This window comes from Protobothrops mucrosquamatus, unplaced genomic scaffold, assembly GCF_001527695.2.
Source record: "Protobothrops mucrosquamatus isolate PMUCROS unplaced genomic scaffold, P.Mucros_1.0 scaffold1546, whole genome shotgun sequence".
Lineage (NCBI taxonomy): Eukaryota > Metazoa > Chordata > Lepidosauria > Squamata > Viperidae > Protobothrops > Protobothrops mucrosquamatus.
This window is the reverse complement of record NW_015387716.1, coordinates 71,013-86,440: the sequence shown is the minus strand read 5'-3', so window position 1 is coordinate 86,440 and position 15,428 is coordinate 71,013. Positions and strand designations below refer to the sequence as shown.

The 15,428-nt window shown below is 39.8% G+C and overlaps 1 protein-coding gene across 1 annotated transcript in view; it reads left to right on the top strand.

Moving 5' to 3' along the window:
* Positions 1 to 7,075: 7,075 nt before the first annotated feature.
* The window catches only part of FNDC1 (fibronectin type III domain containing 1), a 46,736-nt gene continuing 38,383 nt past the window's right edge, over positions 7,076 to 15,428 (top strand). The window contains exons 1-6 of the mRNA XM_029285348.1: positions 7,076 to 7,271; positions 8,141 to 8,239; positions 9,688 to 9,805; positions 10,575 to 10,762; positions 11,998 to 12,105; positions 14,601 to 14,789. Coding sequence (XP_029141181.1) covers positions 7,217 to 7,271; positions 8,141 to 8,239; positions 9,688 to 9,805; positions 10,575 to 10,762; positions 11,998 to 12,105; positions 14,601 to 14,789 — 757 coding nt within the window. The 5' untranslated portion in view covers positions 7,076 to 7,216. The remainder of the gene's footprint in view (positions 7,272 to 8,140; positions 8,240 to 9,687; positions 9,806 to 10,574; positions 10,763 to 11,997; positions 12,106 to 14,600; positions 14,790 to 15,428) is intronic.

Sequence of the window (15,428 nt, the reverse complement as noted above, 5' to 3'; positions counted from 1 at the left end):
TGAGGTTGGTACAGGACAGAGAAAACATTGAATGTTGACTAAAGAGATCCAGGTTCATATCCCTGTTCAGTCAGGAAGGCAAGAAAATAATAATAATAATAATAATAATAATAATAATAATAATAATAATAATAATAATAATAATAATAATAATAATAATAATAATAATAATAAAGTTGGAAGGGACCTTGGAGGTCATCGAGTCCAACCTCCTGTTCAGGCAGGAACACTACACCATTTCAGACAAATGGCTGTCCAGTCTCTTCTTAAAAACTTCCAGTGTTGGAGCATTCACCGCTTCTGGAGACAGGTTGTTCCACTGGTTAATTGTTCTGTCAGGAAGTTTCTCCTTAGTTCTAAGTGGCTTCTCTCCTTGATCAGTTTCCATCCGTTGTTCTCGTCCTGCCTTCAGGTGCCTTGGAGAATAGCTTGACTCCCTCTTCTTTGTGGCAGCCCCTGAGATATTGGAACACTGCTATCATGTCCCCCCTCGTCCTTCTCTTCATTAAACTAGACATTCCCAATTCCAGCAACCGTTCCTTATATGTTTTAGCCTCCAGTCCCGTAATCATCTTTGTACTCTTTCTAGAGTCTCAGCATCTTTTTTACATCGTGGTGACCAAAACTGGATGCAGTATTCCAAGTGTGGCCTTACTAAGGCATTGTAAAGTATTAATACTTCACGTGATCTTGAGTCTATTCCTCTGTTAATGCAGCCCAGCACTGTGTTGACTTTTTTGGCAGCTGCAGCACACTGCTGTCTCATATTTAAGTGATTGTCCACTAGGACTCTGAGATCCCTCTCACAGTTACTACTATTGAGCAAGGTACCCCCTATATTATACCTGTACATTTGGTTTTTCTTGCCTAAATGTAGAACCTTACTTTTTTCACCATTGAATTTCATTTTGTTAGATAGCGCCCAGTGTTCAAGTCTGTCCAGGTCCTCCTGTATCTTAAGCCTGTCTTCTGGAGTGTTGGCTATTCCTGCCAGCTTGATGTCATCCGCAAATTTGATGAGTTCCCCATCTATCCCCTCGTCCAAGTCATTGATGAAGGTGTTGAAGAGCACTGGGCCTAGAAGAGAGCCCTGGGGCACCCCACTACACACTTCCCTCCATGTAGCTGTAGTGCCATGTCTTCTATCAAGCAGCTTATTTCATGGTTCATTGGGGTGGGTAGAAATAGGTGCTGCCATGTCTTGGAAACCAGACTGACAGGCAAATGCAGTGGGCAGTAAATCTACAGGGAAGAATTCATATTAAGACCTCCATAGAATGTTTCATATTGCTCTCCCTTTTTAAAAGCCTGCAAAGAAAACTAGGATAGAGAAGCAAATCCTTGTCTATAGCCACATTTATTTTAAATGGATATACTTTCCATATGGCTTTTTGGCTGCTTTAGTATTTCTCATGCCCTCTGTTCCACGAAGAGTCTTTATACCAATTCCAGTTGGAAAAGGGTATCTATAACTGGTGCAGAAGAAGCTGATTGATTGCAGACTTCCTTCCTGCCAAACCAGACCAGCAGAAGTTCAATTAAATTATGTGGCCAGTAGCAATGTATTCAGTCTTTGTCAAGGATCAGCAATAAGTCTGATTTATTGCAAAGTGAAAATCAAGGAGTTATGGCAGGATATGAAAGCGCCAAGCCCATAGAACCTTCAGATATGGCTATTTAATAGAAGGTTGACATATTAGAGTTGCCAGCAAAATTGCTCTTTAAGAGGATTCACAGCTACTGCTCTATCCAGGTGAGATATATATTACAAGCCATAACATCTTTAAATTCAGTTTCACTGGCAGGTAAGCAGGCTTATTACAACATCTCTGTGGCTTTTTGGAGGAATATCAAATGGACTGATTTTTAACAGTCTGTCTATGGACTGTCTAATTTTCAAACTATGCATCAGATAAAAATCTTACTGACATTTTTCTTGTGCACAGAAAAGTCAATAATAGCTTTTATGACTGATCTGCTTGCCAACCGCATGAAGAGGTGGTTGATCCACTTGCCAGGAATTTAAAAAAGTTTAAGCTGCTCAATATACACACATTATTATATGGGTCCACAGTAGTTGTACCCCCCTTGTGAGTTTCAGAATATTTGCTGGTGTGCTAAGGAGGGAGGGAGCAGATACAATTTTTTAGACTTAAGGAGCATTTAGTTTTTTGCTATATTTTCCAGGAGAAATAGAGCTTTTTCACATGGAGCATTTATACCAATGCTACTATCGCCTCTCTGCTGTTGTTTCCCATGATGTCCTCCTTGGCAGCTGAGTTCAGCCCTGCCCACCCCCAGCTTTGTTCTGGAAGTCCAGATAAACAACATATGCACTGCGGTTTCATCAAAGGAGTCCTTTAGAGCAGTGCCCCCCAACATTTTGTGCACCAGGAACCGGTTCATTGGAGAGAGGTTTTTCCACGGACCGGAGGGGGGTTAGTTTTGCATAATGCCTGCATCCTGTGGATGGGGCTTTGCTTGTTTGCATGGACCAGTTGCTGGCAAGCCGCGGACCAGTGCCAGAGTTGGGGACTCTTCCTTTAGAGATTTTGTATTCTAGATCCTGTGCAAACTGTTTAAGGCAGGAGTGCAAGATGTCCCGGAAACATTTCCAGTCCTTCTCAGCATTTTCCTATATTTGCAGCTCTGAGAGTTGATTGTCAAGATCTTTTACTAATGAAGCTACCACGTCGGGGTTTTCCAGTGTACTGACGTTGATCTTTTTCATCACAACTCTGTTTCCCTGTGGACGATTCTTTGGCTTGATGTGAATATTTAACTTGGAAATGATGAGTCTATGGTCAGTCCAACAGTCAGCACTCGGCATGGCCTTAGTTACTCCTGGTACCGTTTTGATTGTAGCGTAGTTCCAGATCATTGTAGAAAAATGAGAATAGTTTCTCCTAACCTACCAAACAGTAGTTCAAAGGATAATTGCCCTGTATCTTCTTATATAGATATGTGGTCCTTCTTTGGCCTTATTTCATGAGCAATAATTTCTAAGTCATTATTTGATCTGCTTGATGAGAGTTTGAGATCAATCCTATGTCAGATGATTGCATACACTTTTCATGAGTCATGAAATTCATTTTCACTCAGTCCTGTTGGGTCCATTGAACTGTTTAGTACACCCGAAGAGCACATTTCTCTAGGTGTTGCATTCAGTGGTTTGTTCATTCAGTTGGAATGTAGATTGCTAGCCTTGGTAAGTGCTATTCATTTTATTCAGTACTGGTTTTTTAGTGTATGGTTTTATGGTGGAATTGGATGTATTTCTTCTAAATCAAGGGTGGGCAACTATGGTCCCTTTTTGACCTGTGGACTTCAACTCCCAGAATTCCTCAGGGCCATAGTTGCCCATTCTGTTCTACATAAATATCTGCATTTTTGTTTGTTTTTACCTGAATTTAAGCCACCCACCATCAATGTTTGGGATTGCCTATAAATAGCTGAATAGCCTTTTCAGTTATCTACCAATATGTTTGTGCTCTTTTCTATTCTGTGGCTACACTACATATGACTTGCAATTTTCCTACCACTTAATTTACCACCATTGGTTTCCACACCCACATGTTTGAGCCCTTTCAATTTTGTTCCACTATTGGAATACCTTAATGGCTTGGATCTTGAATTCATTATATTGCCTCTTATTTCATCTCCATTGTATGTGCTAGCGTTTGTATCTATCTACTAGCGGTTAGAAGATTACATGTCAAATCTTCTCATTAACAACCTGGGCTGGTGATTTTTTTCCCCCTCAACTCATGTGGTTTGTTTCTGTAGCTCAGCCAGTTTAAATGCATGCCTTGACTCTTGATTGCTATTTTTTTTTGGCCTTTTCTCATTGTGGTTTTTCATAATCTGTACAGTATTTCAACTAACAGTTTTATTAAGGGAAGTAATGGTATATGGATATATGCTTGGCAAATACTGAAAATGCAGCTAATGTATCTTGGGAGCTGTTGTAGATTACAAACTCACCATACTGTACAACCTGTGTCTACTTAGTTTGCCTTTAGTGGCCTTATACAATGTTCCTCAATGAACAAATAGGTGTTTTGTTGCTGTGTAAGCACGTCAGCTGACTCTTATGTACTTTTGTAGCATATCAGAAATGTATTTGGCACTTTGATTTTTATGTTGCGCCAAACACATATTGGTGCATCTGGATACCATTGGTTCCATCTGAGCACGCATGCTTATTTCATAGAATAAGCATGTTGGAATGTCCTACATCAATCTTCATTTATGTATCTAAAATAATTTATTCTTCTTGGAGGAAAAGTTACTCCTTTTCTACTGTTAATTCTTTGATATCTCAGAAGTCTTTAATTTCCTATTGTTCTGAAAACCTAGTTTTGAGCCAACTGATTTTTATCATCTCAGCAGACCTTTAGCTTGGCTTATTTCCACCAGTTTTTTTTCCAACGATTTGGCCATTTGGAAGTAACTGCTATTCTAGACTTATTCTAGTGTTCTTTTCTACTTAAGGTAGCCAAATGGAACTGGACAGCTACAAAAACAAGCCTCTTGTCATGTAACAAATCAAAGGCCAATTCATACTGTATTTTTAAGGACTCCCTTGAACTGATCTTGTCTTCGAGGCAAGAAGGGCCACGTTCATATAGTTTTCTCGGCACAATACAAAAGTGGTTTGCACTGTCTTGCTCTGTGATCATTATTCCAGTTGTCTGCAACAAATCCAATATTGACTAACAACCTTCTAATTTAGCTCACATCTTGGGATTTCCTAATGTTATTCAGGAAACTAAACGCAAAATTAGCAGCAGAAGATTATGAGCAGAACCACTACCATTACCTCCTCCTCCTCCTCTGAGACCTAACAAGATTGGCAAACAGTGCCACCTCTGTGACTACATGTTTGAAATAGATCAAATGTACATTGTGGAATGGTATCCTAGGCCAGTGGTGGCGAACCTATGGCACGAGTGCCAGAGGCGGCACTCAGAGCCCTCTCTGTGGGCACTCACATCCTCACCCCAGCCTTACCTCCCCCATGGCCCCCTCCTCATCAGCAGCCCCCCCAGAGGAGCGACGCCCCTGAGCACAGCCGGCGCGGAGCAGCACAGCCAAGGACATGGCAGCCAGGCAGCAGGGATAAGACTCCGCCCTTGTGCCCCATTGCGTGCAGATGATGCTGTGGGGTGCTGGCGGAGGGCATGGCCACCATGGCGCTGCTGGGCCACCTGGGCAATCTGCAGCGGGCCGTGGAGGCAGTGGGTGGCTCTGCGGGCGGGTGGGGCTGGGCTGGGCTGGGGGCGGAGCGGGGCAGAGAGGGTGGGATGGGGCAGAGCGGGAGTGGAGTGGGGGCAGGTGGGACCGGTTTTGGGGCACTCGGTCTCTAAAAGGTTCGCCATCACTGTCCTAGGCAGTAAATGATTGGCAAACCTTGCAATGGGTCCCTTGCTCACAGGAAAGACATGTAGGTTGAATGAAGTTGAATGCTGGGTAGCTGCTGTGAAATGCAAACACCAATAAAGCACCTACCAGATCAGTTATCCAGGTAGTATTTCTTATCAATATATTTCATAAGAACAGATATTTCGGTAAAGAACCGAGGAAATGAATAAAAAGTTGGAGCATATATTCAAAAAATGTGCAACATTTTTGTAGTGTCACTATCACCTAAAAATCTGAATCTGGAAAAGGGAGGATGTGAGACTGAGGTTAGGAATTTGAAGGCTGGAAGATTCTGTTGGCCAAAAAGATGTCTCATTTGGACCGTCGAAAAAGATCTGTATGATATGTTATGCAGTAGATACACAAAACATTTTATGTTTGTATTTAGGGGAGAGATCCACAGGAGCAGTTCTGATATGGACAGTTTGAAATCCCGGGGGCTGAAATTACCTAAAACTATGTAGAGTAATTAGAAATTTGCAGATTTTTAAGATCTTTAATAAGAAATAATTCAAAGCAATCAGCACTGGAACTGGTTATGTCGTATTATATTTTCTTATTTTCATTACAGCAGTGTAAAAATGGGCAATTATGCAGTTAATGGTAGGTTTCATGTCTTCTGAGAGAAGATTCATGTGGAAATATGGGATCTTCCTGGGGATCTATTTATTAGGGGCAACTTAAATAGACCTAATATCCCTGTAAAATGTATGGTGTAATAATTTGTGCAAAATGGTTTATCTTTCTTTGTTACCACACAGGTAGATGCGCTTGATTTAATGGAATTTTAGATACCTGCCTTTCTGTGTGGGTTGTAAGCTAATTGTGCCTGACTTTAAAGAATGCAGTTCTCAGTCTGGGGAAAATAAGATTCTGTAAATATTGTTCCCAAACGCCCTGATTTATCCAATTTCTGCCATGTAGAGGCAGCTTATTAATTTGTTAACTCCATATCTTGTATGAGCAATTGCTTAGCTTGGTCATTTCCTAGGGAGATTAGGAATGGTGTAGAAAACTCATATAATGCTAACTCCTGCTGCATAATCTGTTGCTTGGAGAAGGGAAGTTATCTGTGAAAATTAAAGAGATCGGTCCAGCTGGGAAAAAAATGGATTTACAACCAGGAGCTTATCCCCATCTTCCAGGCCCTTACCTGGATTTTGGACACTCCTCTCTCAACTCTTAATTGGACATTTGAAGGTCCATTCAGTGTAGTGAGAACTCAAAAAAATGTGTTTGCATTGATTCCAGCACATTTTTTGCATAAATTCTTACTTCTGCGCTGCAGCAGATTTGGCTTCAGAGTTTGGTGTCACAGGGGATCATTATATCTTCATCTGTGTAACAAAAAATGTTTAATAGCATTTGGGGTTCTTAGGGTTAACTGTACTATGTGATGTGCATTCCAGGTGTCTCTGACACCCTGGAGTATTTAAAAGCAGCAACCTGCTCTATTTGTATCCTTCTGCTTTCCAGAGCAGAATTTCTCTGTTTTCATTCAAGATCCCCATGTTAGCAGTTCCTTCTTCAATTAATGAATACTACAGTTTTGAAAAGTTGGTTCTTCAGTGTGGACGCAGAAAGAATGCATCAGAGTAACTGTTTACTTGTGTGCTTGTGTGTTTTTTACATTTTTTTTTAAGAAAAGAAAGTGCCAAACAGACCTTTGAGAACACGCTTCCGTTCATCATCTGGCAGGTCGCCCATTCAGTGGAGACCATCCCATTCGGCAAACTCGAGCCCACGGAGATATCCAGGTTATCTTCGTGGATATTGGGAGAGCAACAGAAAAATGAGTTTTAAATCTCTGCCAAAAGAAGAAAGAGCCCATTATGCTAAAAAAATAGGTAAGTGTGTATCTAGTGAAAGTTTTTGATCATCTGCTTATTGTTCTCGCTGTTATGTTGTTTTATGTGCTATGAAAAATCATTTGATCTCTTCTCCTTTTTAATGTGTTTGTTATTTCATTCACCAGAATGAATGATTATATCATTCGTTATCAATCATAAAATTGATTATAGTAGTTCTAAACTGCGAAGAACAAAGTCAAGCCAAAGTTCACCCATGGCCACCAAGAAATAAAATAACAATTGTATGTTATAAAAAAGAGGAAATATGATGGAGCACTCAGAAAGAAAGGCACATACATTGCTAATAAAAGACTTGATTAAAATTGCAGTGACTTCAAAAAAGAGGTATTTTTGCAACGTTACAATTAAGTGGAACATTTGCAACCCAAGTTTATTTCACTTCTAACTTACCTACATCAGAAATAAATTCTGACATATATTGCTAGCTATTTATTAAATTAATTAATTAGTTGGGTGGGGTTGATGGTATTCATATCAGAACAATTTAAATAAATGAAGCTTCAGGTTGAGGCAATTTTTTTCCTCTTTTTTTAGTTGTCAGTGTCTCACCCCTTTTTAATGTGCATCGCTTGAATTGCACACATATAAATAGGGGCAGATCTGAGATCTAGTTACACCTGCCATTTTGATATTGTTTCACCCTTGCTATGGAGACCCCTGGCCACCATAGCTGACAACATTGGTACTAGTGCTTGTTCTGACTGCGGTGGTTGTCAAGGGCAATCAGTTACAATTCTTTGAAATGGAGGCTTTCGTTCTTAACAAGCCAAGCACTGTTGACTTTTAATCTTTGCAGTAATGAAATGTATTAAAATAGTATATGTGTTTCCTGTTGTTGTATGCAGCATCTGAATCAGTATATCTGGTTTCACCGCATTCAAGAAACTTTCAAGGGCGGACGCAACCAGTACATCAGGTTGTATTAACCAAGAGGAAAGTCCCAGGTCAGTTTTGAAATCAGTGTGCAAACTGGCAAGACATATTATTGCATACTGACTTTTTTTTTTTTTGCTAGAAAGTAAAATTTGGCTACAAAGTGAAAATTAACAGAGGGCTAGAATCAAGAACATGTGAAGTGTTAATACCACTTTACAATGCCTTGGTAAGACCACACTTGGACTACTGCAGCCAGTTTTGGTCGCCTTGATGTAAAATAGAAGTTGAGACTCTACAAAGAGTGCAGAGAAGAGCAACAAAGATGATCAGGAGACTGGAGGCTAAAACATATAAGGAACGGTTGCTGGAATTGGGTATGTCTAGTTTAATGAAGAGAAGGACGGGGTGGGGGACATGATAGCAGTGTTCCAATATCTCAGGGGCTGCCACAAAGAAGAGGGAGTCAAGCTATTCTCCAAAGCACCTGAAGGAAGGACAAGAAGCAGTGGATGAAAACTAATCAAGGGGAGAATCAGTCTAAAACTAAGGAAAAATTTCCTGACAGTTAGAATAATTAATCAGTGGAATGTCTTGCCTCCAGAAGCGGTGAATGCTCCAACACTGGAAGTTTTTAAGAAGAGACTGGATGGTCATTTGACTGAAATGGGGTAGGGTTTCCTGCCAGAGCAGGGGGTAGGACCAGATGACCTCCAAGGTCCCTTCCAACTCCGTTATTCTGTTATAATTAATACAAGGGAAGACAATCTAGTGCTTTCATATATTTTAGACCACAAATCCCACAATCTCTTAGCATCAGCATAATACTGGTCAGGATGATGGGAACTGAAATCAAAGAAGGATGCACTAGGCTGCCTATCCTCTATCTAGGAACTCCAGAGACCCACTGTAGAGATGGCTAGACAGATTTGTGCTTTATGCTACATTTAATTTTAAATTGTCTTGAAACTGTTACGAAGACATTTCGATTGTTATCTTCATTGGAAAGTATAAGAGTTGCAATTCAACACATCTGGTACGTAGTTTTGGGAAAAAAAGCTTCCAAATAAATGCTAAGTATTTTATTTTTCCTTGTCCAATTAGTGTTTGGGTGGAACCAAATATTGTGCATTGAAGGCTTGGAAATGGCCATTTGCACTGTAATAAAAAATAAATCATAGCATCCTGTGTTGTTTCCTCTGAAGATACTGCTTCAAAATAAACCAGTAAATGTGTAAATAAATAAATGTTTTTCTTAAAACAATTTTTGGTGGTTTTAGAAATCTGGGATGGAATTTGATGTTTTTCTACTTTTGAAAGTTAAGGAGGAGGAGAAAAGCCAATTCAGACTATTTTTTTCACATATTGGATTCTTAGCCAATAGTCAGAATGCTGACTCTTTGTCTAGAGGAATTTGGATCTAATCCTTACCCCACTGACTATGTAAACTTCTCCCTTCTTAAAATCAACTTCCATATTCATGTCCCAAACACTCATAAATCCCTTTGTCTCATTTCAGAGGAAGATGGACTGGAAGAAACGAAAGACATTTCTGTTCGAGTCATGTCCTCTCATTCAGTACTGGTCACATGGACAGATCCCTTCAGTGAAAAGCAGAAAAGACCAATCCCCTCTAGGTACTAAGCATTATCTGGGCTCTTTACATAAGCTTGCCACAGGTATGCCAATTCTAGCTTGTTGCTTGCAGCTTTGGAAATCTAGCATGACTGGGGAATACTTAAAGGAAAAACCAATCTGACTGATTTATTGCCCCTTAACCACAGAGCCAATACAACTTTACAGTCCTAGTGCCATGTCCAATATAGGGACAGTAATTGAGTGTCTAAACTCTATTGTGAAGCTTTGGGCAGTTGTCTCAAATTAAAAGTATTTCTTCCTCTCAAATTAAAAGTATTTCTTCCATGCAGAAGATTCTTGTGAAGCATTCTTTAACAAGATTTGTTGAAAGGGATAGAGTTGCAAGAATTTCAGCAAGTGAACAGTATCTAATTTGGAATCATTATATTCCAGTATATTAAGCTGCAGTCATGTAGACTCTCTTAGTTTCTCTTTAACTACTGGTACTTCATATGAATCAGTGGACAGGGATTTTTTTTCACTGATGGAAAAATCTGCAGCTGGCTGTTTACAAAGCCATCTCTTAAACTTTAGGCTTGCTGGATGGCTGTAATGTGGAGTTCAACATGTATTAAATTGAATTTCATTCTGAGATTATTCTTCTGCTGTCACATCCTGAATATTCTGACCAAGAGTATTCTGCTATCCTTGAAGAATTTGCCAGGTTCTTCAGAAGTTGGGTGCACTCTGCATGTAAAGTAGTCATATCTGAACCTTTGCTATTGTGCATTGGGTTAATCCTGCATTCTTCTGTCACATTATTTCTAGGCAATACACTGTCCGTTACAGAGAGAAAGGGGAATCGGCAAGGTGGGATTACAAACAAGTATCCAACAAGCGGGTCTTGGTGGATAAACTAATTCCAGACACTATGTATGAATTTGCAGTTAAAATCTCACAAGGAGAAAGGGAGGGCAAGTGGAGTGTTTCAGTTTACCAAAGAACCCCAGAAACTGGTATGTATTAAGTAGTATCAAAATTGTGCCTGTTAAATCTTTTTTGGAATTGTTAAGGTTCCAGTCCAAAAAACCCCAAATAAAATCGTCATGTTAAGCTAATTTTCTTAGCAACAATATGAACATGATTTGCCATTACTTCTCCCAGGATAGGGTTTCTACTCTCCCAGTCTGACATACAAGCTCAGCGTCTGCTTAGCTTCTGTTTTAAAATCAGCCAAGTTTGGCTAAGAGCTGCTATCTAGTTGGGCAAAGCAGGCATACTGTTTTATATGTCAGTTTGCTTTTGATTTTCTTCATCTTTAACCAATAGGACCAGCTGCTTCAGTAATTTCTCAATAAAAATAACTTTCTCTCCCTCTGGTCTTTAATTGGCTATCTGTCTGTCTTATCATCAAAGCAGTACTGTACTGACAGGCATGCATGGGTTTTAGAACAGGGGTCTTCAAACGTGGCCCTTTTATGACTTGTGGACTTCAACTCCCAGAATTCCTCAGCCAGCGGGCCTGGTTGAGGAATTCTGGGAGTTGAAGTCCACAAGTCGTAAAAGGGCCAAGTTTGAAGACCCCTGGTTTAGAACTTCTCTGAATTGTTTATATTATACTGTAAAAGTGTAGCATGGACAGCAAGCAATCCCCAGCATTTTGTAAATGACAGGCATGTTTGGAAATTGAAGGACATGTGGTAGATGCTTTTGTAAAATATCTACCAGAAGGATGCTTGCTGTCTCACTGAATATCTGCTACATGTTTATAATCAATTGCAGAGCATCATTTTATCAGACAGCTGTTTGCCACTCATCAACCCCCCCTCCATCAGAATGTTCCTAGTCTTTAGCTAGTGTCCTATTCCTGGCATGAGGGCACATTTCCAAATTAAAAAAACACTAGAGTGCAGTAATCCATCACTTTTGTTTTATAAGAAAAGTTGTGGGTTCTCTTCAGAGTCCAGAGGCATTACTGGAAATAAAAAATTCTGGAGGCAAATATTTAGGAATGAAACATCCCAGTGTCTCATATGAAGAAATATAGGAGACAGGGAGCCTATTGGGCATTAAAGGAAGTGTTTATTTATGAATTGTCCTTCCTTCCTTCCTTCCTTCCTTCCTTCCTTCCTTCCTTCCTTCCTTCCTTCCTTCCTTCCTTCCTTCCTTCCTTCCTTCCTTCCTTCCTTCCTTCCTTCCTTCCTTCCTTCCTTCCACCTTCTCCTTCCCATATTTGCTGTTTATTTTGCAGCTCCTGCTAGTGCCCCAGAAAACCTCAATGTGTGGCCAATTAAAGGCCAAACTCCTTCTGTTGTGGCTACCTGGGATGCCCTTGCAGAAAGTGAAGGAAAAGTCAAAGGTAAATGGGGGAAATAAATTAGAGAACCTCATGTGCTGATTTCATTGACCCAAAAAAAAAAAATGGCAAAAGGAGAAAACTACATGCACAATCCTGATCTAAATCAGCAAATTGAACAGATGCATTGCCCTCAAATGCTTCTCCCTTTTTTTAGAGAGGGATGCAGGGGTCTGCTAAAAACCTGAAACGACATTAGCAGTTCACATTGTTGCTGGGGGGGCATTCATATGCTGAAAAGCAAAAGAATATAGTTGTACTTTGAATTCTGGTATCTATAATCTAAGTCAGGATGAGACCACCAGTCTTAGGATTGCAACACTGAACACACACACACACACACACACCCCAACTCACGTCTCAGCAAGCTGAAAATAAAAAGCTTCATGGCATGCCACCAACAAACTGATATAACACCCCCCCCCCCAGGAAATAGCCACTTCCACCCTAGGAACCAGTCCCGACCACAATGGCACAATAGTGCAAAGCTAGGAATGCAGCTGCTTGTGGAATTTATGGCCCACAACACAAAGCAACAAGGGGGAGCTGCAGCCGCTTTGTGTTCACCACTACAGTGTGGAGAAGCAGGGCTAGGAAAGAGCCAACTTCCCAAGTGCTCCTTCTAGGCATGGAGACACACCTTCAGAATTAGGTGACTGTGAGAAAGAGGGCATAGACAACAAAGTTCAAGAATGCAAGAGAAATGGGGAATGATCATTCATTCATTCATTCAATTTCCCTTTAGAGTTTTCAAGATTATAATTTTAAATTCAGACTTGCATTTCTGAAACCCATGTGGCTCTTGCTTCTTTAGTTTGCCAGTTGTATGGCAAACTAAAGAAGCATCTAGCCACAGCATCTAGCCAAGATCAGCAAGTTGCTGGCCCACCTGTCCAGTTGAGGTCCCCTCCATAACTTGGGCCCATTCCTTCCTGTATCTCCTTGCAGCCTCAGCAAATGAATGGGATTGTCACATGCAGCCAATGGGTTGCAACTTTCAGACCTTTGACCTAAAAATGATACAGAGTTTATGGAAAATATAATGAAATGATGGGTAGAGATAACACTCAAAAATAATAATCCAACAACTGATATTAAAAATACATCCAGCTCAAGTACTTCCAACTAGCAAGCAACAGAATTGTTTCATTCTGTAATCAGAAACCCTATTAACATCATTTACCTTTTTAACTAAAAAAAGAGAGATGCCAATTACAGAGTGTTCTACGTCCTTTTCCATTTTCATGTGAAGTCTGTTCTTTGCTTGTTTATGACTTAGGTGTTGGATTTGTACAAGCCATAAAAGAATGCACAAAAATATTTATAAATTATAAGTTACACTTATAATTTGAAAATAATACCTATTCAAATAAAGGCGTAAATAGGCATCAATATTGTATTCTATTAGCTGCAAAATCAGCTCTTTTCATATTGCAAAGTCAACATGAGAAATAAACAGAAGGCAATCTTTAATATGAAAAAGGAAAACTCTTGTGATTTTAAGAATGTTATAAACCCAAAAATAAATAATACATAAACAGAAGATGCATATTCATTAGTCTTATGATGATATTGATGGATCGTAATTCCATGGCCTAAAGTTTTATTTGAATAGTTAATTGATATTGTTCTCTTACTGTTTATGCTTCCTAAGTTTTTTTTTCATATGAATTCTGAACTATAAAATTACAGGCTATGGGGAAAGATTACATGTATGAATATGTTTTCCCATACAAACGGAAAAAATTTTGCATGATGAATAAAGAACTTTGAATGAAAACCAATCTCCCTTATAATTTCTTCTTTCTAGTGTTCCAAATGCAAATTGTTTTAATGAACTGTAAAAGTCATTCAGTCATACTGTATTATAAATTTGTGAAAACAAGTCTACTTTACATTGGGTTTTTTTCACAAAACCCTTAGCAACGTTATGCTTTGCTTGTGCAATAAGGATTGCAAGGGAAGAACAATTTTTTAATGAGGTAACACGTATCAAGCCTTAGAAGTATCCTAGATGTCACCACCGGTGTCACCATCCTTGTGGATCTTTAGTCTTTGTTTTGGATTTAATTAGTTTCATTCATGATGTACATGCAATATCTTTTCATGCTTAAGATAGCAGTGGTAGTATCAATGCTAACGCTCTGGGCAAGTGAATATGTTCATCTTAGTGTAAGTTCATCTTATGCACACATACACAGACACACATACATACATACATACATAGCACACACACACAAAATGTTCAACTTGTATTAATGTATATGTATTAAGATGAACAGATTCACTTGCCTGATACATTAGAATTGACTATCACTGCTACCTATATATATATAAAATGCAGCATCTTTAATACCCCAGCTTTTGTTTTGACGTGCATTGCCAGTGTATTAATTTTAGTAATGCACGTTCTAATTCATCCTACCCATACAGTCTGTCCACTGGAAACAGGATTGTTTTCAGTTTCCTACTTCCAACCGTCTGCCAAATTGTTTCAGAATACATTCTCTCATACGCCCCGGCACTCAAACCCTTCGGCGCAAAGTCCATTTCCTACCCGGGAGAGACTACATCTGCTTCAGTGGAGGGTCTGCAGCCTGGGGAGCGCTATGTTTTCAAAATTCGTGCTGCAAACAGGAGGGGCCAAGGCCCTCAGTCGAAAGCCTTCAGTGTCGCCCTGCCAGCAAGTAAGTACAGTGGCTCCATTGTTCACAAACGTCTTGTTGCCTTTTTTAAATTCATCACATCTTGATAATTTTGGAACAATCCCTGCTCCTTTCCAGATGATCGAGTAGTTTGAGGGGGTAGGCAAGGGGTAGGAAATCTTTAATGCAGATACGGCTCTTAAATCTCTGTCGCCTCCTCTCCCACTAATTTCAGACCCTGGAGGTTTTTTAAAAGGGAGACAGGTAAATGAGGTGATAAAAAGAGAAAGAGTGAAAATATTGAAGAGGACTTTGCCTATATCAGGGGTAGGCAACCTTGGCTCTTTTATGTCTCATGGACTTCAACTCCCAGAATTCCTGAGCCAGCATGGCTCCGCTTGGAAACTCTCCCTTTCCCCTCAGCATGGCTGGCTCAGGAATTCTGGGAGTTGAAGTCCACGAGTCATAAAAGAGCCAAGGTTGCCTACCCCTGGCCTATATAATCAAAGGTGTGCTGCTAATATTTAAGAGCTGATTACTGGCTTCAGCAACCACGCTTCTCCATAGAACATCTGAGGGATAAATTAGGCATTGAGGCTCATTTCTGCTGTCAACTGGCTCAAAAGATTAAAAAATATATATTAACAATTGGCTCTCAGAAGTCAGCTCCTGCACACCCTG